The 23,241-nt window shown below is 35.9% G+C and overlaps 1 protein-coding gene and 1 non-coding gene across 7 annotated transcripts in view; both read right to left on the minus strand.

Annotated features, from left to right (window-relative positions):
- Nucleotides 1-6,872: 6,872 nt before the first annotated feature.
- LOC105219998 (inactive rhomboid protein 1) overlaps nt 6,873-23,241 on the minus strand; it is a 30,221-nt gene continuing 13,852 nt past the window's right edge. For 5 of the 6 annotated variants that reach the window (XM_029045517.2, XM_054235329.1, XM_029045516.2 and 2 more), the window contains one exon: nt 19,318-20,624. In XM_029045517.2, coding sequence (XP_028901350.1) covers nt 19,422-20,624 — 1,203 coding nt within the window. In that variant the 3' untranslated portion in view covers nt 19,318-19,421. Of the gene's footprint in view, nt 7,137-8,133; nt 8,240-8,297; nt 8,704-8,765; nt 10,958-11,028; nt 11,474-19,317; nt 20,625-23,241 lie in introns of those variants that run through there. The other variant, XR_008472102.1, reaches the window with a different exon arrangement.
- Nucleotides 23,018-23,229, minus strand: LOC114805070 (small nucleolar RNA U3). Its single transcript, XR_003753164.1, has one exon. It is a non-coding gene; the product is annotated as a small nucleolar RNA U3 (small nucleolar RNA).

Here is a 23,241-nt window from a genome sequence, read left to right on the forward strand (position 1 = left end):
CTCCCCTACGAATGTGCCATATCAACATGTGTCTTGTCCGATTACCGTTATTAATGCACCTATAATTTCTGAATTAGATGTCTTAAACCATCTAGATACATTAAAAAGTTCGTTTAAATATGGCCCCGATATGATTCCCTCATGCTTCCTTAAAAATTGTGCAAAATATATTTATCTACCTTTAACCAAGCTTTTCAACTCATCATCAAGGTATTTTTCCGTCATTGTGGAAAAACTCTTTTATAATACCTTTGCATAAAAGCGGTGTTAGATCATCCGTTGAGAACTATAGGGGGATAGCAAAAATGTCAGCTATACCCAAACTTTTTGAAGCTGTTTTCACTGACCAAATTACATTCTCGATTTCTCCATTGATTTCATTTTCTCAGCATGGATTCTGTAAAGGGAAATCTACAGCAACAAACTTGCTTGAATTTGTAAGCCATGTGTCAATGGGTTTTAGAGACAATAAGAATACCGATGTTATTTATACAGACTTTAGTAAAGCATTCGATAGAGTAAACCACTCTATTCTATTGAAAAAATTGGATTATCTTGGTTTTCAACCAAGACTTCTTAATTGGGTATCCTCATATCTTACTAACAGAAAACAACAAGTTATATTTAATAACACTTTATCCGATTCAATTATGGTCCCTTCAGGCGTTCCACAAGGTAGTCATCTCGGTCCGATTCTGTTCTTATTGTTTATTAATGATATACCTTCCGTAATTAAGTTTTCAAACATTTTATTATATGCGGATGATGTAAAACTTTTTAAATCATATACTTCTTATAATGATAGAACTGAGTTACTATCGGACTTTAATAATTTAGTTACTTGGTGTCACATAAATGATATGCCACTGAATCTTAAAAAATGTAAAACGATGTGCTTTTCCCGTAGATCTGTTGATCCTTCTCCCTATGTAATAAATTACTTCAGTTTAGAGCAAGTATCTAGCTTTGTTGATTTAGGAGTTACTATGGACCCTAAACTAAATTTTAATTCTCATGTAAATTCAATTGTTTTAAAAGTTAAAGGTGTTCTTAGCTTTGTTAAACGTTGGTCTAAAGAATTTAGTGATCCGTATATTACTAAAACTCTTTTTACAACATTGGTAAGACCTATATTGAGTTCTGTGGTATGGAATCCTAGCTACAATACCCATTCTGATAAGTTAGAGTCAGTTCAAAAACAATTTTTACTTTTTGCTTTAGGTCACTTATTCTGGGATTCAAGATTGAATCTTCCTCCGTACACTAGACTTAAAACTTATAAATCTACCTACACTCACTAGTCGTAGGGAAATGCTAGGTATAATATTTCTAGTAAAACTTCTGAATGGTTCTGTTTGTAGCTCTTTTCTTTTGTCTGATATCAAGTTTAATGTCCCATTTCGTTAATCTAGGCATTTAGACCATTACTTTTAAAATCTGCGAGAACAAATTTTGAGTTAAACGAACCATTCCGTCAAATATGTTATGATTTTAATTCTCATTCCAGCACATTTGACCTGTCTGATTCGATCTTTAGCATTAAAAAAACTATTTTGTCTTCGCTTAATAAGTAACATTAAACATTTTTTAACCTTTTGCTTATGTAAATTTTAAATCTTAGCTGTTGAAATTTTTCTTTCTGTAGCTGAGCAGTTTGAGATCTCGACGCTTAAAAACTCTTGCCTTTCATGACTCGTCAAATTCCGCTCGTTTGCGGATTGCGCCCCACGCGTCGGTTGGGCGGGAGGTGGGTAATCGTTTGGGTTTATATATTATTATATTTACTTTATACATGTATTATCGTACTACACTATTTACATATGAATAACGTATTGAATAGGTGAACAATTTTTGCTATCGAACAAAGGCTGGAGGAAGAGTGGCAAATCTCAAATACCCCGAGCGGCCTGGAAGTGTAAGCTGCGTACATTATGTGATGACACTTTTGGTTTCTTTAGAAGTTTTTGTAAGATCTGTTCTTTCATTAATTTTACTAGTACTAGATTCATCCAATTTCAGGGAGGAGGGTTTCTATAAAATATAAAGTAAAATTTGTATTTTACAACATAAAAGTTGGTAATAATTACCTTATGTTTCAGGAATTCTAAATATAGCACGGGCAACGTTCTAGTCATAACATCCATACTCTTGCTGTTGTGTTTCCACTGAACTAATTTCGTTGAATCCATGTCATTGTAAAGCGATACAATAACGTTATGATTCCTCTATACAAGGTGAAAATGAATCAAAAAAGTCCTCCTAATTAAAAAACAAGAGGTTTTTAAATTTGTATGATCACAAACATTCACTTAAATTTACCCTCTAATTTCTATGTGTCAGCTGCTGGTATGGCCAACTGAAGTGCCGGTAAGTCCAAAAATACTGCATTTACTTTGCCCTCTAGCTCATTGGCAAAACCCAATTGACACACGTCACGATGATAAACGGTTACAAAATCACCTAAACCATGTCGTTCCAATTCTCGTGCTTGTTTTGACCAAAAGGTTTAATTGCACGTAAAAAAAGTGACATTAATCCTAATATCTGGTGTGTAAATGATTTTTGTTCCATGTAGCAGCATTTGCATCCATAGTTCTTGCTTGTAGCACATATTCCATCGCTTCGAAAGTTCTACGCTGCTACCATAAGTGACACCAATAAGTTTGCGTACCTTTAACGCGCCGTATGAGGTTTAAAATATCTGTATGGAAATTTTTGCGTGCTTCGAATTGACAGTGCAATGAAATATTACTGTATCACCTTCTTCAATTCCATATTTTGGATTTAGAATACTATTATTTTACGTTTTACTTATTTAAAAATCCGTGCTTCTATAATTTAAACTTTAATTAGGCTGCAGATCATTGATTTAAATAAAACACGCAAAATAATACTTCACAAGCAGCCATGATATATGTATGTAGCTCAAAACAAAACTTGTTCAAACACGTAAGCTTTGGTTGTTTCTTTCTATCATTCAGGGTGCTGTACGAGAGAAAAGTTGAGGTAAATGTTTATGCACATTTTGCCCTTTGTTGCATATGTGTGTATGTAGTGGTGTTATTAAAATTTCTTTGAATGTGTTGGAGTTTTAGTACCCATGACTTGCTGGGTACACGTTTACTTTTTGCTGCCAACACTGTTGGACCTATTTTATTTAGCATTTGGGACAGCAAGAATTTTATATAGTACATATAGTTCTGCGTGGTTTTTATTTCAAACTAGCTGACCCGGCGGCAAACTCTCTTCCGCCTTAGAAGCAATGATTTTATTGAGTTAATTTTTGTATGAGGATAATCCAAGAATGATATATATAATCTAAAAAATGCTCTCTCTCTCTTCAGTGTAGCACCTTGTGACAGACGATATTTTTCGTTTTATAATCAGGTGCAAGAACAAATAATGCTGACCATGGGATAAACATGAATTTTCTAGGTTCAGACCATAAACTTTCAAGAATAGCTTTTATCATTGGTTAATGATCACGACAGATCGGTTGAGATCAACAGACTCCTCGGAATGAGAACTTCTTCACTTTCGAACTTTCTTTCGAGTATCATTCCGTAGATCAAATTTTTCATAAACGCTACAAGACGGAGCTAACTCATACACCATTACACATGCAATTTTTTTCAGCTTTTACCAATACATACACATTGCTAACATTTTGTAGTTAAGTGGCAATCTCGGTAGTTAGAGTACCAAAATTCATTAACCCTAATTTTTGTATGTGTAAGAGAGAGATACAATGAACCGTTCAAAAAAGGCCGCCATGGCCGTTGTTCATTTGAAAATAAAATTTTATGTGAAGGGATGTAAGCGCGTTTTAAATATTTCTTTTTTTTTGTTAAGTGTTTTTGGATATTTATCCATCTTATAAATGCATTATTTGTGTTACTTTTGTTATTTGTTTTTATAATTAAAATTTCATTTCATTGTAGTTATACGTGTGTGCACAGCAAAGGAGGAGCAAGGAGGTGACGGTGAAATTGGTGGAGGTATGTTTCATATATTTTTAATACATAATACAAATTAGTAATTTTAAAAAATTTCAGATTTATGGATTTAGAATTGGTGTAATATATAACAACAACAACGCAGAAAACAATGGAAAATAACATGGTAAATATAAATGCGTATATGTGCATGTGGAGTTAGTGAGTATTAAGATGTACATACATATGCACATATGTACAATGAATGCATCTGTTGCATTGTGTTCAAAATATTTATTTAGAATAATTTTTATTTTGATGTTAAAAAGTTGTTTATTTTTTGTTTAGTTATTACAAGCATTAAGCTCTGTAGATATATATATATATATATATTGGTGGTATATATATATATATATACGTTTGTTTTTTAGCATTACTTATATTTTCATTATCCATTTCAGATATTGAAAACACAAATCTTCTTCTGCTTACGCGGTTATAGCCGAGTCCACAACAGCGCGCCACGCATCTCTCCTTTTGTTAGTTAGGCGTCAATTGGTAATACCAAGTCAAGGCAGGTCCTTCTAAACCTGGTCCTTCCATCGGAGTGGAGGTCTCCCTTTTCCTCGGCTTCCATCAGCGGGTACTGCATCGAAAACTTTCGGAGCTGGGGCACTTTCGTCCATTCGAACAACATGACCCAGCCAGCGTAACCTCTGCCTTTTTATTCGCTGGACTATGTTTATGTCGTCGAACAACACATCCAGCTCATCATTTCAACTTCTGCGGTATTCGCCGTTGTCAAAGTTTAAGGGAACATAAATCTTCCGCAAAACCTTTCTCTCGAAAACTCCTAGTGCCGTCTCATCGGATGTTGATACCGTTCACGCTTCTGCACCATAAAGTAGGACGGGAATGATGAGGGACTTGTAGAGTTTAGTTTTTGCTCATCGAGAGAGGACTTTACTTTTCAATTGCCTACTCAGATCATAAACACAAATACTTTGCACAAATGGAGTATTACAATAGCTACAACTTTTCTTAGGTTTGTACTACGGATATAAATACAATATTTTCTAATCGTTAATAACAATTTCTATTTCTAATATTTTTCAAGCATGATAAACAAGACAACAACAAATCCCATCGGATATTTAGATTAGCAGTTGCACAACCTCTTTCCGACGAGCTAAACCTTTTTATGATGCACATATGGGATAGGATTGTGTGGAATTGACATCAAACAATATTGGTTCATTAGTTTCGTTGGATCCTTACAGGATAGTTATAAGGAAATCGTTCGCGTTTAGTATTAATTTCTTCATTTGCTAATTCATAATTTATATGTAAAATATTATTAAATAATACAAATGAATGTTCGAATACTAATAACATTCGTAATGTATGTGTGATTGGCGTTGCAACCGTTTAGCCGGTTATAGCCGAATCGACGATAGTGCGCCACCTCTCTCTCTCCTTCGCAGTTCGGCGCCAGTTGGAGACTCCAAGTGTAACCAGGTCGCTCTCCACCTGGTCCCTCCAACGGAGTGGAAGTCTTCCTCTTCCTCGGCTTCCTCCGGCGGGTACTGCATCGAACACTTTCAGAGCTGGAGTGTTTTCGTCCATTCGAACAACATGACCTAGTCAGCGTAGCCGCTGTCTTTTTTTCGCTGAACTATGTCAATGTCATCGTATAACGCGTACAGCTCATCGTTCCATCGCCTGCGATATTCGCCGTTGCCAATGTTCTGAGGACCATAATTCCTGCGCAACATTTTCCTCTCGAAAACTCCTAGTGTCGTCTCATCTGATGTTGACATCGTCCAAGCTTCTGCACCGTAAAGCAGGACGGGAATGATAAGCGACTTGTAGAGCTTGATTTTGGTTCCTTCTCGGTTTAGCTCTGCACCTCTTATAATTTTTTCCAGCATCAGGTTAAAAAAATCGCACGATAGTGAGTCACCTTGTCTGAAACCTCGTTTGGTATCGAACGGCTCGGAGAGGTCCTTCCCAATCATGACGGAGCTTTTGGTGTTGCTCATTCGTAATAGTAATGGAATTTTATTTGAATTGTATAACAACAACTACAAAAAATAAAAATGTAATAATTAATACTAAATTTATATATGAAATTAAATTTCGCGTGTGAACGCAATGAGTGACACCAAAACAGTATCTGGTGATAAGCGACAGTAATATTCGAGTATGAACAGGGACTAAGAAATTTTTACGTGCTCTCAAATCAACAATTGCACTAATATAGCGCCATCTTGTGGTGATGGGATAAATGTTAAATATTGTAACGAAAATGGTACCAGAACAAACTACCCAGCAAGTCATGGGTACTGAAACTCCAACACATTCAAAAAAAATTTAATAACACCACTACATACACACATATGCAACAAAGGGCGAAATGTGCATAAACATTTACCTCAACTCTTCTTTCGTACAGCACCCTGAATGACAGAAAGAAACAACCAACCCTGCAAGACAGGTACCGGTGAAATGCCAGGAACGGTACTAGGAGTTTCAATGAAAGTTTCTATGCCATTCTTAAGGGCGAATTGACAAAAGTACCCGAAACTATTGTGTACGTGTGATCGTTCATCCCTTTCTTGCACATTTCATTCATCATTTAACAATTTATATATACCTCTTGCACAATTCTGTGAATGATCTTGGTACAATCACGGATGAAAGACCCAAAACTGCGAACGAAAACCACATGTGCACTTTCAGTACTGTTCTTAGTACTATTACGGATGAAATACCTAAAACTGCGAACGAAAACTCCACGTGCACTTTCAGTACTGCGACCCACAAAAGCCCTGAAACTATACCCGCAATTTTCGGTTAGTTCTTCCAAAATTCCAAATGAGAATTTAATAACAAAATCATTAATCATATTTCATATTTATTGAAAATATCATGCCATTTAGGTGTTTATTATTATATTTACTTTATAAATGTATTATCGTACTACACTATATACTTATGTATAAAGAATTGAATAGTTGAACAATTTTTGCTATCGGACAAAAGCTGGAGGAAGAGTGGCAAATGTCAAATACCCCGTACGGGCTGGAAGTGTAAGCTGCGCACATTATGTGAGGACTAGTTTGGTTCCTTTAGGAGTTTTTGTAAGATCTGTTCTTTCATTAATTTCACTAGTACTAGATTCATCTGGGAGGAGGGTTTCTATAAAATATAAAGCAAAATTTGAATTTTTATAAAGTTTGTAATAAAAGTTGGTAATAATAACCTTATGTTTCAGAAATTCTAAATCTAGCACGGCACCGTTCAAGTCTTAACATCCATGCTCTTGCTGTATTATTTCTATTGAACTAATTTCGGTGAATTTATGCCCTTGTAAAGCGATATAACAAAGTTATGATTCCTCAATACAAGGTGAAAATGAATCAAAAAAGTCCTCCTAATTTAACATACAAACAGTTTTTAAATTTCTATGAGCACAAACATTCACTTAAATTTACCCTTTAATTTCTGTGTTTTAGCTGCTAATGGCACGGCCATGTGCCGGTAAGCCCAAAAATACTGAAACTGCTTTGCCCTCTAGCTCATTGGCAAACCCCAGTTGACACACGTCGTGTCGTTCCAATTCTCGTGCTTGTGTTGACCAAAAGGTTTAATTGCACGTACAAAAGTCACATTAATGCCGGTATTCTGCTTGTCACATTTGTCTCATGTCTTTATTTGTCACAATTGCGAACTGGCGACCCTGTTAGTCAGGAAGTATCATTTTGGTATTCTGGCTGATACAGTCTCAAAAAAGTTCACCAAATAGTGTGGTGAAAAGAAAAGCAAGCTATCAGCTGTTTATTTTAGTTGATTAGAGATGAGTGCATGTTCACAATGATACTTTATGAATTGATTGCACGCAATTAGTTTTTTTTTTACCAAATTTCAGCAGAAAAATTTCTTGTAAATAATTGGATAATACTATTAATGAAAATAATACTGAAATAGTTTATAATAAATGCGTAATATATGCATTTTATCTGAATCAATTGTTAAGTAAATATGAAAAATGTTAACAACCTAACAATCGACTAACACATGTTCTCATCCTTACATTTGAGCATAATGGCAATCGAAGGTAAATAATTGTAAAAAATACAAATTCATTATTTTATGATTATTATATATTTTAGATTTTGGATATATATATACATACATATTTGTGTTTTGGAAATCGAAAGAATTTCCTAAACGTATTTTCTTCATATAAAAAGTGATCTTCCTTGTTGCGCAAAATAGCCAGATTGCGCCTACGAGTGTAGCTAAAACATAGGTACTTTGTTATCCATTATTGCAAAATTACAAATATTAATACATTACCTCTCTTCTTCTCGTTTTTTTTTTCATTATAATATATATTAGGCCAATTGCATCAACCATTATTGTGCTCTTGTTTTTCTGTGACCTGGTTTAAAGCACATCACAAATTAGAGACTGATATTGCTCAAATAGAGATGAGACAAACTCGCCAGAATACCAAAAAGTCACTATAGAGATTACACCACAGATTCGTCTCTATTAGAGACTTGAGACTGCTCGCAGAATACCGGCATAAACTTAATATCTGTTGTGTAAATGATTTGTGTTCCATGTAGCAGCATTTGCATCCTTAGTTCTGGATTTGCTTGCAGTACATATTCCATCGCTTCGAAAGTTCTACGCTGCTACAATAAGTGACACAAATAAGTTTGCGTACCTTTAACGCGCCGTATGAGGTTTGAAATATCTGTGTGAAAATTAATTAAAATGTAAGGCAAGATAATATTATTATATTCAACAATTATTTACATATTCAGTGGTTTCGCAATTGATGTTGACCATTGTTGGCGTAGCTTCTATTGCGTGTTTCGAATTGACAGTGCAATGAAGTATTACTGTATCACCCTCTTCAATTCCATATTTTGGCTTTAGAAAACTTTTATTTTACGGTTTTCTTATTTAAAAATCCGTGCTTCTATAATTTAAACTTTAATTAGGCTGCAGATCACTGAATTAAATAAAACACGCAAAATAATACTTCACAAGCTATATCATGGCTGCTCAAAACAAAACTTGTTCAAACACGAGAACAAGAGCATGGATGTTAAGACTTGAACGGTGCCGTGCTAGATTTAGAATTCCTGAAACATAAGGTTATTATTACCAACTTTTATTACAAACTTTATAAAAATTCAAATTTTGCTTTATATTTTATAGAAACCCTCCTCCCAGATGAATCTAGTACTAGTGAAATTAATGAAAGAACAGATCTTACAAAAACTCCTAAAGGAACCAAACTAGTCCTCACATAATGTGCGCAGCTTACACTTCCAGCCCGTACGGGGTATTTGACATTTGCCACTCTTCCTCCAGCTTTTGTCCGATAGCAAAAATTGTTCAACTATTCAATTCTTTATACATAAGTATATAGTGTAGTACGATAATACATTTATAAAGTAAATATAATAATAAACACCTAAATGGCATGATATTTTCAATAAATATGAAATATGATTAATGATTTTGTTATTAAATTCTCATTTGGAATTTTGGAAGAACTAACCGAAAATTGCGGGTATAGTTTCAGGGCTTTTGTGGGTCGCAGTACTGAAAGTGCACGTGGAGTTTTCGTTCGCAGTTTTAGGTATTTCATCCGTAATAGTACTAAGAACAGTACTGAAAGTGCACATGTGGTTTTCGTTCGCAGTTTTGGGTCTTTCATCCGTGATTGTACCAAGATCATTCACAGAATTGTGCAAGAGGTATATATAAATTGTTAAATGATGAATGAAATGTGCAAGAAAGGGATGAACGATCACACGTACACAATAGTTTCGGGTACTTTTGTCAATTCGCCCTTAAGAATGGCATAGAAACTTTCATTGAAACTCCTAGTACCGTTCCTGGCATTTCACCGGTACCTGTCTTGCAGGGTTGGTTGTTTCTTTCTGTCATTCAGGGTGCTGTACGAAAGAAGAGTTGAGGTAAATGTTTATGCACATTTCGCCCTTTGTTGCATATGTGTGTATGTAGTGGTGTTATTAAATTTTTTTTGAATGTGTTGGAGTTTCAGTACCCATGACTTGCTGGGTAGTTTGTTCTGGTACCATTTTCGTTACAATATTTAACATTTATCCCATCACCACAAGATGGCGCTATATTAGTGCAATTGTTGATTTGAGAGCACGTAAAAATTTCTTAGTCCCTGTTCATACTCGAATATTACTGTCGCTTATCACCAGATACTGTTTTGGTGTCACTCATTGCGTTCACACGCGAAATTTAATTTCATATATAAATTTAGTATTAATTATTACATTTTTATTTTTTGTAGTTGTTGTTATACAATTCAAATAAAATTCCATTACTATTACGAATGAGCAACACCAAAATCTCCGTCATGATTGGGAAGGACCTCTCCGAGCCGTTCGATACCAAACGAGGTTTCAGACAAGGTGACTCACTATCGTGCGATTTTTTTAACCTGATGCTGGAAAAAATTATAAGAGGTGCAGAGCTAAACCGAGAAGGAACCAAAATCAAGCTCTACAAGTCGCTTATCATTCCCGTCCTGCTTTACGGTGCAGAAGCTTGGACGATGTCAACATCAGATGAGACGACACTAGGAGTTTTCGAGAGGAAAATTTTGCGCAGGATTTATGGTCCTCAGAACATTGGCAACGGCGAATATCGCAGGCGATGGAACGATGAGCTGTACGCGTTATACGACGACATTGACATAGTTCAGCGAAAAAAAGACAGCGGCTACGCTGACTAGGTCATGTTGTTCGAATGGACGAAAACACTCCAGCTCTGAAAGTGTTCGATGCAGTACCCGCCGGAGGAAACCGAGGAAGAGGAAGACTTCCACTCCGTTGGAGGGACCAGGTGGAGAGCGACCTGGTTACACTTGGAATCTCCAACTGGCGCCGAACTGCGAAGGAGAGAGAGAGGTGGCGCACTATCGTCGATGGGATTTGTTGTTGTCTTGTTTATCATGCCTGAAAAATATTAGAAATAGAAATTGTTATTAACGATTAGAAAATATTGTATTTATATCCGTAGTACAAACCTAAGAAAAGTTGTAGCTATTGTAATCCTCCATTTGTGCAAAGTATTTGTGTTTATGATCTGAGTAGGCAATTGAAAAGTAAAGTCCTCTCTCGATGAGCAAAAACTAAACTCTACAAGTCCCTCATCATTCCCGTCCTACTTTATGGTGCAGAAGCGTGAACGGTATCAACATCCGATGAGACGGCACTAGGAGTTTTCGAGAGAAAGGTTTTGCGGAAGATTTATGTTCCCTTAAACTTTGACAACGGCGAATACCGCAGAAGTTGAAATGATGAGCTGGATGTGTTGTTCGACGACATAAACATAGTCCAGCGAATAAAAAGGCAGAGGCTACGCTGGCTGGGTCATGTTGTTCGAATGGACGAAAGTGCCCCATGGTCAGCATTATTTGTTCTTGCACCTGATTATAAAACGAAAAATATCGTCTGTCACAAGGTGCTACACTGAAGAGAGAGAGAGCATTTTTTAGATTATATATATCATTCTTGGATTATCCTCATACAAAAATTAACTCAATAAAATCATTGCTTCTAAGGCGGAAGAGAGTTCGCCGCCGGGTCAGGTGGTTTGAAACAAAAACCACGCTGAACTATATGTACTATATAAAATTCTTGCTGTCCCAAATGCTAAATAAAATAGGTCCAACAGTGTTGGCAGCAAAAAGTAAACGTGTACCCAGCAAGTCATGGGTACTAAAACTCCAACACATTCAAAGAAATTTTAATAACACCACTACATACACACATATGCAACAAAGGGCAAAATGTGCATAAACATTTACCTCAACTCTTCTCTCGTACAGAACCCTGAATGATAGAAAGAAACAACCAAAGTTTACGTGTTTGAACAAGTTTTGTTTTGAGCTACATACATATATCATGGCTGCTTGTGAAGTATTATTTTGCGTGTTTTATTTAAATCAATGATCTGCAGCCTAATTAAAGTTTAAATTATAGAAGCACGGATTTTTAAATAAGTAAAACGTAAAATAATAGTATTCTAAATCCAAAATATGGAATTGAAGAAGGTGATACAGTAATATTTCATTGTCAATTCGAAGCACGCAAAATCCATACAGATATTTTAAACCTCATACGGCGCGTTAAAGGTACGCAAACTTATTGGTGTCACTTATGGTAGCAGCGTAGAACTTTCGAAGCGATGGAATATGTGCTACAAGCAAGAACTATGGATGCAAATGCTGCTACATGGAACAAAAATCATTTACACACCAGATATTAGGATTAATGTCACTTTTTTTACGTGCAATTAAACCTTTTGGTCAAAACAAGCACGAGAATTGGAACGACATGGTTTAGGTGATTTTGTAACCGTTTATCATCGTGACGTGTGTCAATTGGGTTTTGCCAATGAGCTAGAGGGCAAAGTAAATGCAGTATTTTTGGACTTACCGGCACTTCAGTTGGCCATACCAGCAGCTGACACATAGAAATTAGACGGTAAATTTAAGTGAATGTTTGTGATCATAAAAATTTAAAAACTTCTTGTATGTTTAATTAGGAGGACTTTTTTGATTAATTTTCACCTTGTATTGAGGAATCATAAAGTTGTTGTATCGCTTTACAAGGACATGGATTCACTGAAATTAGTTCAATGGAAATACTACAGGAATAGCATGGATGTTATGACTAGAACGTTGCCCGTGCTATATTTAGAATTCCTGAAACATAAGGTAATTATTACCAACTTTTATGTTGTAAAAATTCAAATTTTACTTTATATTTTATAGAAACCCTCCTCCCAGAAATTGGATGAATCTTGTACTAGTGAAATTAATGAAAAAACAGATCTTACAAAAACTCCTAAAGAAAAAAAAGAGTCCTCACATAATGTGCGCAGCTTACACTTCCAGGCCGCTCAGGGTATTTGACATTTGCCATTCTTCCTCCAGCCTTTGTCAGATATCAAAAATTGTTCAACTATTCAATTCTTTATACATACATATGTATATAGTGTAGTACGATAATACATGTATAAATTAAATATAATAATAACACCTAAATGGCATGATATTTTCAATAAATATGAAATATAATTAATGGTTTTGTTATTAAATTCTCATTTGGGATTTTGGTAGAACTAACCGAAAATAGCGGGTAATAGTACCAAGAACAGTACTGAAAGTGCACTGTAGTTTTGGTTCGCAGTTTTGGGTCTTTCATTCGTGATTGTACCAAGATCATTCACAGAATCGTGCAAGAGGTATAATAAATTGTTAAATGATGAATGTAAAGTGCTGAACACAAAGACGACGACACGACACGACGTAGCGAGGGCTGATCACAAATGTCGCGTTGAAGCCAGCGGCTTGAACATTTTTGGAGACGGTAGCGACATATCAAAAAGCATTTTCATTGTTGCCGTACTAAAATCGTTCACTTCAATAAAATTTACATATTTAGTTTAAAGTGAAATTATTTGTGCAAAAAATGTAAAAATGTGTCGATTTATTTATTTTAAATAATCGATTGCTATTATAAATGATATATCAAAGCTATTTTACGCTCCTGCTGGCAAAATAAGGTCATACTTGTTAGTACTTTGAATAATTTTTCATTTCACATATTAGTGGCAGCTCTTCAGCGGCCATTGTCGTCGACAAAATTTGAAACATTTCTAATTTGGCGACAACGACAACTACAAGCCTGTTGTCGCGTAGTCGTGCTGTTGTCAAAAAATCTGTGCCCATAAGAACGCGTGTATTTCAATATTTGACTGATGTCGCTCGTCGCTTGTCGTCTTCTATGTGTTCAGCACATAATGTGCAAGAAAGAGATGAACGATCACACGTACACAATAGTTTCGGGTATTTTTGTCAATTCGCCCTTAAGAATGGCATAGAAACTTTCATAAATCTGCTAGTACCGCTCCCTGGCATTTCACCGAAGAATTCGCCGGTACCTGTCTTACAGGGTAGAGATCGATATTCGTAGTTGCCAGAATCTTCGAATATGTTCGATGTATTGCTTACAATCGACTATATAATGGCTGCCGGACTGGCAGCAACACACAGTTCTAATAAGAGAGTTGTCGAGTGAGGACAATTCTAAGGAGAGAGTTGTCGAGTAAAGTGTAAAAAAGCTATAAGTTGGAGCTGTAAAGTAGAGTAATAAGTAATAAAGTGTTACGTTATAAGGATTTAGAAATAAAGAGTTGTGTATAGCAATTAAAGTGTGACTTTTATTTGACAATCCAGGGATCGAAGTCAGGGTAGAGTTTCATCGTTAGCGACAGATTTTGGAAATCAGTTACACTATAATACCACAATAAATAAAGTGAATACAAAACTCGTTTGGCGACCAAATGTAATGAGGGTGCCCCTTCGAAGGACAGAGTTCCTTCGCTAACATTATAATATTTAATGCATTAAATTTAACAGTCATCACTAAGTAAAATTTCGATGAGCAACTTGGATCTTATCGATCATTGTTTTCTTCTTTGCAATATGCGATAAACAAAGTTAGATTACACATTTAAAAATACATAAGTGACATTGGTTTACCATTCTATTTCCACTCCAGAACTAAATTCCTATAGTGCACGAAAAAGTCCAATTATTTTTCACAATCAAAAATTATATTGGCGAACCGAGTAGCTTTTCCCAAATTCCATAGCGGTTTAGTGTTACCAGATTCGATAACTTCGAGAACAGTTGTGAAACCAATTAGCTATGCTACCACTGAATATTATTGAAGCGATAACGAAACAGGGTCTATTTATTGGATAAAATAAATTTCCTAAAGTATCGCATTCAAAATGGACCATTTCACAAAGTGATGGCCCAATGGACCACGAGACAAAATGGAGCAAAATTGGTCCAATTGGTCCATAACGGCAACCGTGAACATGAGCAGTTACACGGGACAGAACTTGCTTTCAAGTTGATCACACGAATTAATTGTAAAAATTGGCATAAAGTGAAAGCCGTGACGTAGGCGGCAGGCAACTTGTTATTCTATTATTGTTGTCGTCGTCAAGGAAACTGCTTCCATTTATCGCCAAAATGGATTCACAAGTCTTTATTTTAAATCAATCTGTAGATACGTCGGAAGATTCATTTTCCATAAAATGCATTGCTTGTGTACAATTTTGTAAAAGGGAATAATTCACTTATTTCCACTTTATTCGTCATTAATTTTAAAATTTTAATACTTGTAATTTGAAAATTGGAGGACTCTGCACTCAGCTGATCATTTCTTGATCATCAACTTGAAACACTTCTTGCTCGCAGAAATTGAAAGCAAGATGGCTTTCAAGTTCGGAAAATGAGAGTGTGGTAGTAAAAAAGTGTGAGTGTGTGGCAACTTGCAAGGTAGAATGGGAAACTGTAACATTTATATTTAAATTGTAGTAGTAACAGAGTTTATTATGGTAAATATTCGCTGTTCGATTACTTTATATTCTTACCTTACTTAAATTTTGTATCTTTTAGCAACATAATTGCAAACTAAATGAATTATATAATGATGTTTTAAGCCGTCGTTGTTTTCCTTTTTTTCTGGTGTCACAGGTTGGAGAAGTTTTCACAAGGACCCATTTTCTTCCAACTATGTCCCATCCAACACACTTCTTGGATGGGGGTGAGGTCTCCATTAAGTTGCACGAGTAGATGCATGATCCCTAAAATGTTGACTGAGGTCGTCATCATCAGGATAAATTTTCATTTGATTTTTCATTAGAGCAGGTTTTGTATGTGGTGATTCCAAAAAGCGTTCTTCGCCTTTTCAATTTAGCTCGCCTCCAAACTTGGTCTAAGACCGGAAGGCGTAAAGTGCTTAAACCATATGCAAAAAAATTAGGTCATCACTGTGGTAAATAATGCAAATCTCTTATTTCTCTAACTGCTCTTCGATTCTCCAACTCCGCCTCACACGGAATAATTGAGAAAAATAAGGGAATGAATTAAACAACTTATTATTGGGACAGATGTCAATTCCCATCATACCCCCTGGGAAAGCTCAGACTGTAATGTAAGGGACCTGCTTACTATTAATATAGGTAATATCCCACCTTAGTATTAGATAAAACTATTTGTATAAAAAAGCGCGGCTGGCATAGTATCGGGTTGGAGGGTCCCATTGAGTTATACATATACCGATCATAGGTACATATATATGACTTCGCAGTCAATATCAGGGGCATAGACCAACGGTTGTTTAGGAACAATTCCGAAACGAACTGGGACAAATACATAGCTAAACTTCGTCGCTCTTTAAGTAATCTTTCAGTTCTTGACCAGAAAAGAAAACCGGAAAACGCGATTTCAACAATGCCAACTCGGCTGCACTGATAACGTCTATTGATTCATTCGCCATTAACGAGAACCTCCTGGCTTGCTTGAGGCATATGTTAAGCAATAGACAAACCATATACGATGGAAAAGACATAAAAATCTGCCATAAGGTCACTTTTGGCTCCTCGCTAGGCGGCATCTTGTTGTGTCTTCTAAATAAAAGTATTAGGTAGGAGCGTAGGCTATTTTTTCATAACATTGTAAAAAGCTACGCCAGGAGAGTGGAAAAATAAGGGAAGTGAGGGTACTATTTTGGGAAAACGGTAGGAACGTTCGTTAGGGTTGTTCTAAAGAGAAATTCGTAAAACGAATTTCAGCAAAGCTTACATTTGGCCGCAAGTGGGCATTCCACATCTTGAATAAATTAAAGATAATGCTTTTTGATTGATTGAAAACAGCTCTTTACCTTTATTAGTTAATACTCTGTTTTATTTTCCACTTTATACTTAATTTATGCACATTTTTATTTCTTATTATACTCCACATACAGCTAATCTCCGTGTTTGCTGTCTTTTTGTTTTTGGTCTTTTATATAAATCAAAAATATATATGTATATATAATATTGGAAGAAGGAAAATAAAGCAAATTTGAGTAGTTCACATGTTTGCAACAACAGCGCCAGACACTTGTGCATTGTGTGTGTTTGTATGTATGTAAGTGTATGTGCTAATTATTATTATTATCATATTTGAATATAAAAAGATTTATAATTCTTTATACCTCATATCATTAGATTATTCAATTGAGATTATGACTTTTGAACATTTATGTATACGCTCGATATATGTATTTTTAACTTCTTCATTCAATTTGTTTTTGAGGTGGGGATGAACAACTGTATGTGTGTGAGGGTGATGAGCAATAATTATTTAATTAACGAAAAAACTAATTGGAAGTAATACATAGTTCATATGAACTTCACGGTTACTCGACTAGGTAAGCAGTACAAAAAGTTGCTGGTAGGAAACACACGTAGACTATGAAAAAAGTCCTTTGTGAAGCCAGGATCCCTCCTAGAATAGGTAATAGCAGTCGATAAAGCACCTTGAACCTACCACAAGTCTGCACAGATTTTTCACTTTCATAATCGCTATTTCGCGCCGTTATTCGAGAAAGTGAGATCCGAGAAATCTTTTTCTTGATCTTACAAAGGCGGTACATTCCAGAGGAATGTGATGAAAATCAAATTGACTCCACCTCGTTTCCTTCCATGGAGCTTCTCAGCTAGCATCCGGTAAAATTTTTAACCACACAGCGTGGGTCCCGATGGAACAATGGCCAGTTAGAAAGTTGCTAATGGTAATTACTACGATTTTGCGACTTCGAAGTGCTGCCACTGCCAGCATATGAGCGAGCTTACACTCTATACAATTAATAACATCAAGTTACTGAATAACAGACTCGTTTCGCTTGCAGCCCACACCGAGCATTCGCAAAATCGCTGGAAACTGCGAGCCGATGAGCTTGCTCTTAAGTGCACTCTAGCCGAAATCTCATCACATTGAGAACTAACTAGTAGTGCCTCACTATCCTCCTGCGCTTTTACGCTGGATCAGTGGTTTTCGTATCAACTCGATAGGCGTTGGTTAACGGTCAAAGTGACTATGAGTTTATTTTGGCATAGGGTGGCCAGGAGATCTACTGAACTATTTGCTCCTAGCAACTGAGGCTAATTATCGTTTTGTCTTTAGGAGTTTGCTTCATCAAGGACCGGCTATTTTAGTTGCCCAAGTGGGCATTAAGTTGTTCGTTAATAGCTCGTTTTATCGGGTGATCCAAGTAGAGATCTTTTTGTCAATAGCGTTTTTTTTTTCAAAGATCATACGTGAGTTGTGTCAAGTTGTCATGTTATTTTTGTTCAGCATTTCATTATGGAAAGACTTACGCCTAAACGTTTACAAATTGTTCAACTTTATTTCGAAAACTCACGTTCTGTAAAGAATGTGTTACGACGTTTCGCTCAACTATTGCTATAATCGGCCTACTAAGCGTACTATTCGAATGGGCCGGTTTTTAACCAAATTATGTTTAGCGATGAGATCCATTTCAGGCCCAATGGGTTTGAAAAAAAAAAAATTGGCGCATTTGGCTCTTCGTCCCAGAAGAGATGTAAGAGCTGCCATTTCATACAGAAAAAACCACGGTTTGGTGTAGTTTGTAGGGCGGGGGAATTATCGGTCCATAAAAATCGAAAATGTTGCCGATGAGAACGTAACCGTCAATAGCGAGCGTTATCGCGCTATAATAACCGAGTATTTGATGCTTGAAATTGAATCTCGTGATCTCGGCGACATTTGGTTTCACAACAAGACGGCGCCACTACCCACACATCGCATCAATCAAAGGATTTATTGAGAGAACGCTTCGGTGAGCAAATAATTTCACGGTTTGAGTCGGGTGATTGGTTACCAAGATCGTGTGACATAACACCGTTGAACTTTTTCCTGTGGTACTCTTGTGTTTGTAATCGGAGATTTTTTAAGTGTGAAGCTTGTTGCAACATTTGACCTTTGAGGTACGAAAACAATATCAGAAATTAAATTGAAAATTTATTGTGAAAGTTGGAGACTAATAACGGCAATAGTGAAAAACTGCATGCGGTTATTACGAAAAGCCCTGAACGAAAGATTAAACAAATATTAGCGTTGGTTGAATTGTGGTTATGCAAAAGAATTTCGCGTGCTGCTGTTTGCTTTTTGCGATTATTACTTTATGTACCATATGTATGTATGTATGAATGCATATTAACATGTACAATTATATGCATGTGTACTAGATTGTGCATTAAATGAAAATTGTGTTTAGCATTATTTTTACAATGTAATCTGTTCTTTTTTTTATTTTTTTTGTTGTCTTGTTTTTCTCTTTTGTTTGTTTGCTACTTAAATAACTAGTGTTTTTGGGAAATTACTTGTAAGTATTTATATTATTATACTCTCATACTCTGCTACTACCTTTTTGGCGTATATTGCTGTTTTGTTGGTGTTATTGGTGTTTTGTTGCTGCTGCTGCTGTTGCTATTGTTGTTTTTTTGTTCCGTTGGCACAGCTACACTTACTAGCGCTGTGCTAATCAATTATGTTTTTGTTTTTGCTTTCAGTTTAACCACTTCACCCAACGCTGATTTGAATTGGTTGATACTTGCTCCAACAGCTGTTGTTGTTGTTGTCGGAGCACCGTTAATCGCAACTGACGTGCTCATGGTATTTGTTATTGTATTCTTCTTATACAATCTATCGACTGGAAGTGCAACGTTTGCTACTATTTGTAGTAGTTGTTGTTGTTTTACTGTCGTTAGGATTTGTAATGGTTTTGTTCCTGTGCGAACTTTGGATTTGGCATTCTTTGTAATTTTTAGTTTGGTTGAAGTGGCGTTTATATTGTTGTTATTGTTGGTGTACGCAAAACCGCCGCTATGATTTGTATAGACATTGAAGGAGCGCTTGTCAGCGGCGCCATTTATTTGTGGCCTAGCAGCAGCGCCTTGCAGCAGCGTTAACTCGCCAGCGTCTTTGTTGTCGGTATCTGCTTCGACTGTGTACAAGAGTTCGCTGTCTACGTCGATGTCGTCCAGATCTTCGAGGTCGGCGCTGTCATGCAACGAGTCTATAATGTTAACTAGTTTTGGACGCACATTTGGCGTGTATAAGCTCATGTCTGAATGTAACATTATTTGCTGTTGTTGTAGTTTAAGCGGTAGATTTTCGTAGTTGAGACTGCCACTAGCGCTGCTGTTGGCATTACCATAACTCAAGTTATTCGCTTGTTTGCCGGACGCGTGACGCCCACTACTGTGATTCGGCGTATGTTCGAGCACAGCGCTGTATGCTTGCAAGGACTGCAGCTTACCAACAGTCATGTCATTGACAACAACGTTGATGTCAATATCGCCGTCCGTCTCCTGACCTACGTCATGCGTATTTTCGTGGTCAGTTCCTTGACTTTTATTAATATTATACGCATTTATGTTGGTGTTGTTGTTATTACTCAATTTTCTAACTTCCGCTTCCACACCTATGGCCTTGATGACAGGCCGCGCATCAGTTGACAATGGCTCACTGGCGTCCGCCTTGCGCTGTGACATGCTGCTGTTGTTCGCATAGCTTTTGATGTCATTCGCAAAGTAGTAGTTTGTAAAACTGCCGTTATTATTATGATTATATTTGTATTTATTACTCATTTGATTATTACTGCGATTCAAATGGTAGGCATAATGATAAAACGATGCACCGGGGCCCGACTTTTTTTGTTGCGCTTGTAAAGGTTCTTTAAGTAAATGCTGAAGAAGAAGAAAACAAATAAGAGCACATTATGACTTAAACAGTCTAAATAAGTCAGGAAAGGCTAAGTTTGGGTGGAACCGAACATTTTATACTCTCGCAATTGATTGATTTAATTTTATAAAGATAACACAATTTGACCCATATATTCGGCATAAAGTCCAATAGAATAACGAAAATCATCATATAGAGTATATTAGGGATGACGTAGTTTTTGAACCGACACCAAGGTACACTATATCCAATACTACACACTACACCGATATATGCGGAATTAAGCCCACCGTATTTTTGAAAAACCTATAATTAGGTATTAGACACAGATGATATACAGTGTTTGTGTAAAGTTTTATTCCCCTATCTTCATCGGTTCCTTATGTATAAATTACAAAGTAAAGAAATTAGATGGAATTCAAAATTGAGTTATATGGGAAGTAGTCGAGGTTGTGAACCATTTTCCATGCGTGTCATCAGGGTCTCCAGAAAGTATTATGTACCGAATTTCATAGAAATCGGTCGAGTAGTTTTTGATATAAGTCCATTTCCATGGCTCCACGTCCATTTTCCATTTTTGGAAAATATCTGAGTGCATCTTCTTTCTGCCATTTCTTCTGTAAAATTTAGTGTTTCTGACGTTTTTCGTTAGTGAGTTAACCTACTTTTAGTAATTTTCAACATAACCTTTGTATGTGAGGTGGGCGTGGCTAATATCCCATTATATAATTTTTTATGGTGTGTAATGGGTACGTAAGAAAAATGACTGCTGAAAGTTTGGTTGATATAGCTTTATTGGTTTGCGAGATATTCACAATAAAACTTATTTAGGGGCGAGGCCACGCTCAATTTAAAAAAAAAGGTGCATGGAGTCCCCACGCGCGGAAGAAGTTATACTTCTTAGTGATATTCCAAGAAATGCATATCATTTTGTATGAAAGAAAACTAGCGAGAGGGAAAGGATAAAAATATGGTGGAGTGACCAACACATTCTTAAATTCACATTTTATAAATTTATTAAGCACATTTTATAAAGCAAAGTCCAAATCAATTATCATTTCTGGGTTCTGACGGATTGATATCTATAATATTTACAATTGGATTATGATAACTAAAATACGATATGAAATGCCTTACATCTATTTTATCTATATTTCTCGCAAATACCGCATCAATAGTCGTACCTCCTTTTGTCCTAGGTCCATTTCTTCCATTGATCATTTCTAATGAAAATTTCTCTGAGGAATGCCAGTAATGGTTCAGCTTCTGGCAATGAGAAATTTACATTGAAATCTCCCGCAAGGAGTACCGGTTGTTCGCTATACTCTACTGGTTCTCCGATAATATCTGCAAAAGCTTGCAAACAAACCGATGACAACGGTAATAAAGCTTTACCGATGAACAATTTTTTATCTCTCATCGATGAATTTGGTGATATACACTGGTGGCCACATAATTAGGGACAAAATAAAGTTGAGTAAAACACGCGTTTCAGTTCAATGTTTTTAGCACTAAATTTTTGCCTAGAGACCCACTGTAAATTGCAACGGTATATTATAACTGTGCTCAAAAATGTAGCACGTTTTTGAGTGACAAATTTAGACACTTTTACTAAAATTCGGCGGTTTGATGAATTTATTGTATTTTGAGTGTGCTGGTGCTTGGTCACATAATTAAGGACACCAATTTTTTTTATTGGATTTTTTATTATTTTAACACAAAAACTTGTGGTAAGTTGTATAAATCATTGGTATATTAACTAAATATTCAATATCAAATAAAATAACTGTTAGATATGGGTCGAAAAAAGAGTTGTACTCCAGAATTGAGGAAAATGATTATTTACAAGTACATGAAGGAAAAAATGTCCATTAGAGCCGAAGCGAAGGAACTTTTATGCTCAAAAACAATGGTTCACAATGCTTTGATTCATTACGGAGGACAGGGAGTAAAATAAGAAAAAAACGGCCCAGAAAAACTACTTCAAAGGACGATCGTGTAATTTGTAGAGTTTGCAAGGCGAATCCTTTTTTAACTTCCAGGCAAATTATTGGCACGATAAAGGATCAACTGACCAACGATGTATCAACACGAACCATCAGATGTCGTCGCAAGAAAAAAACTGCACGTATCAAACAAAAACTTAAAGAGTCGTATTAAATTTGCAAAGGAGTATATCGGAAAACCCTTAGAATTTTGGAAACAAATACTTTTGAGCGATGAATCCAAGTGTAATTTATTTGGTTCAGATGGGAAACAATTTGTTCGTTAAATTTTTAATAAATCTATACCTTAGAAGATAATAAATATGGTAACTGAAGTTTAAAAAAATATGTGGCTTTTAAATTATAAAATAAACCAATATTTTAAAAGAAAACGGAGTGTCCTTAATTATGTGACCACCAGTGTATATTTATCCGTTGTAACCGAGCGATCATCGAAGAAACATCATTTCTAATATGCCACAAGACAAAATTAGAAATGAAGTTCATAAACCTCACGCTGTTAGATAAAACGATATACCTCCTCTTCACGGGTGCTAATACTTTCGATTTGCAACGAAAATAAATGAAGACTGACTACAGAAATGATCTTGTGCAGTATAGTCTTAACTTTTCAACG

This window comes from Zeugodacus cucurbitae, chromosome X, assembly GCF_028554725.1.
Source record: "Zeugodacus cucurbitae isolate PBARC_wt_2022May chromosome X, idZeuCucr1.2, whole genome shotgun sequence".
Taxonomy (NCBI): domain Eukaryota; kingdom Metazoa; phylum Arthropoda; class Insecta; order Diptera; family Tephritidae; genus Zeugodacus; species Zeugodacus cucurbitae.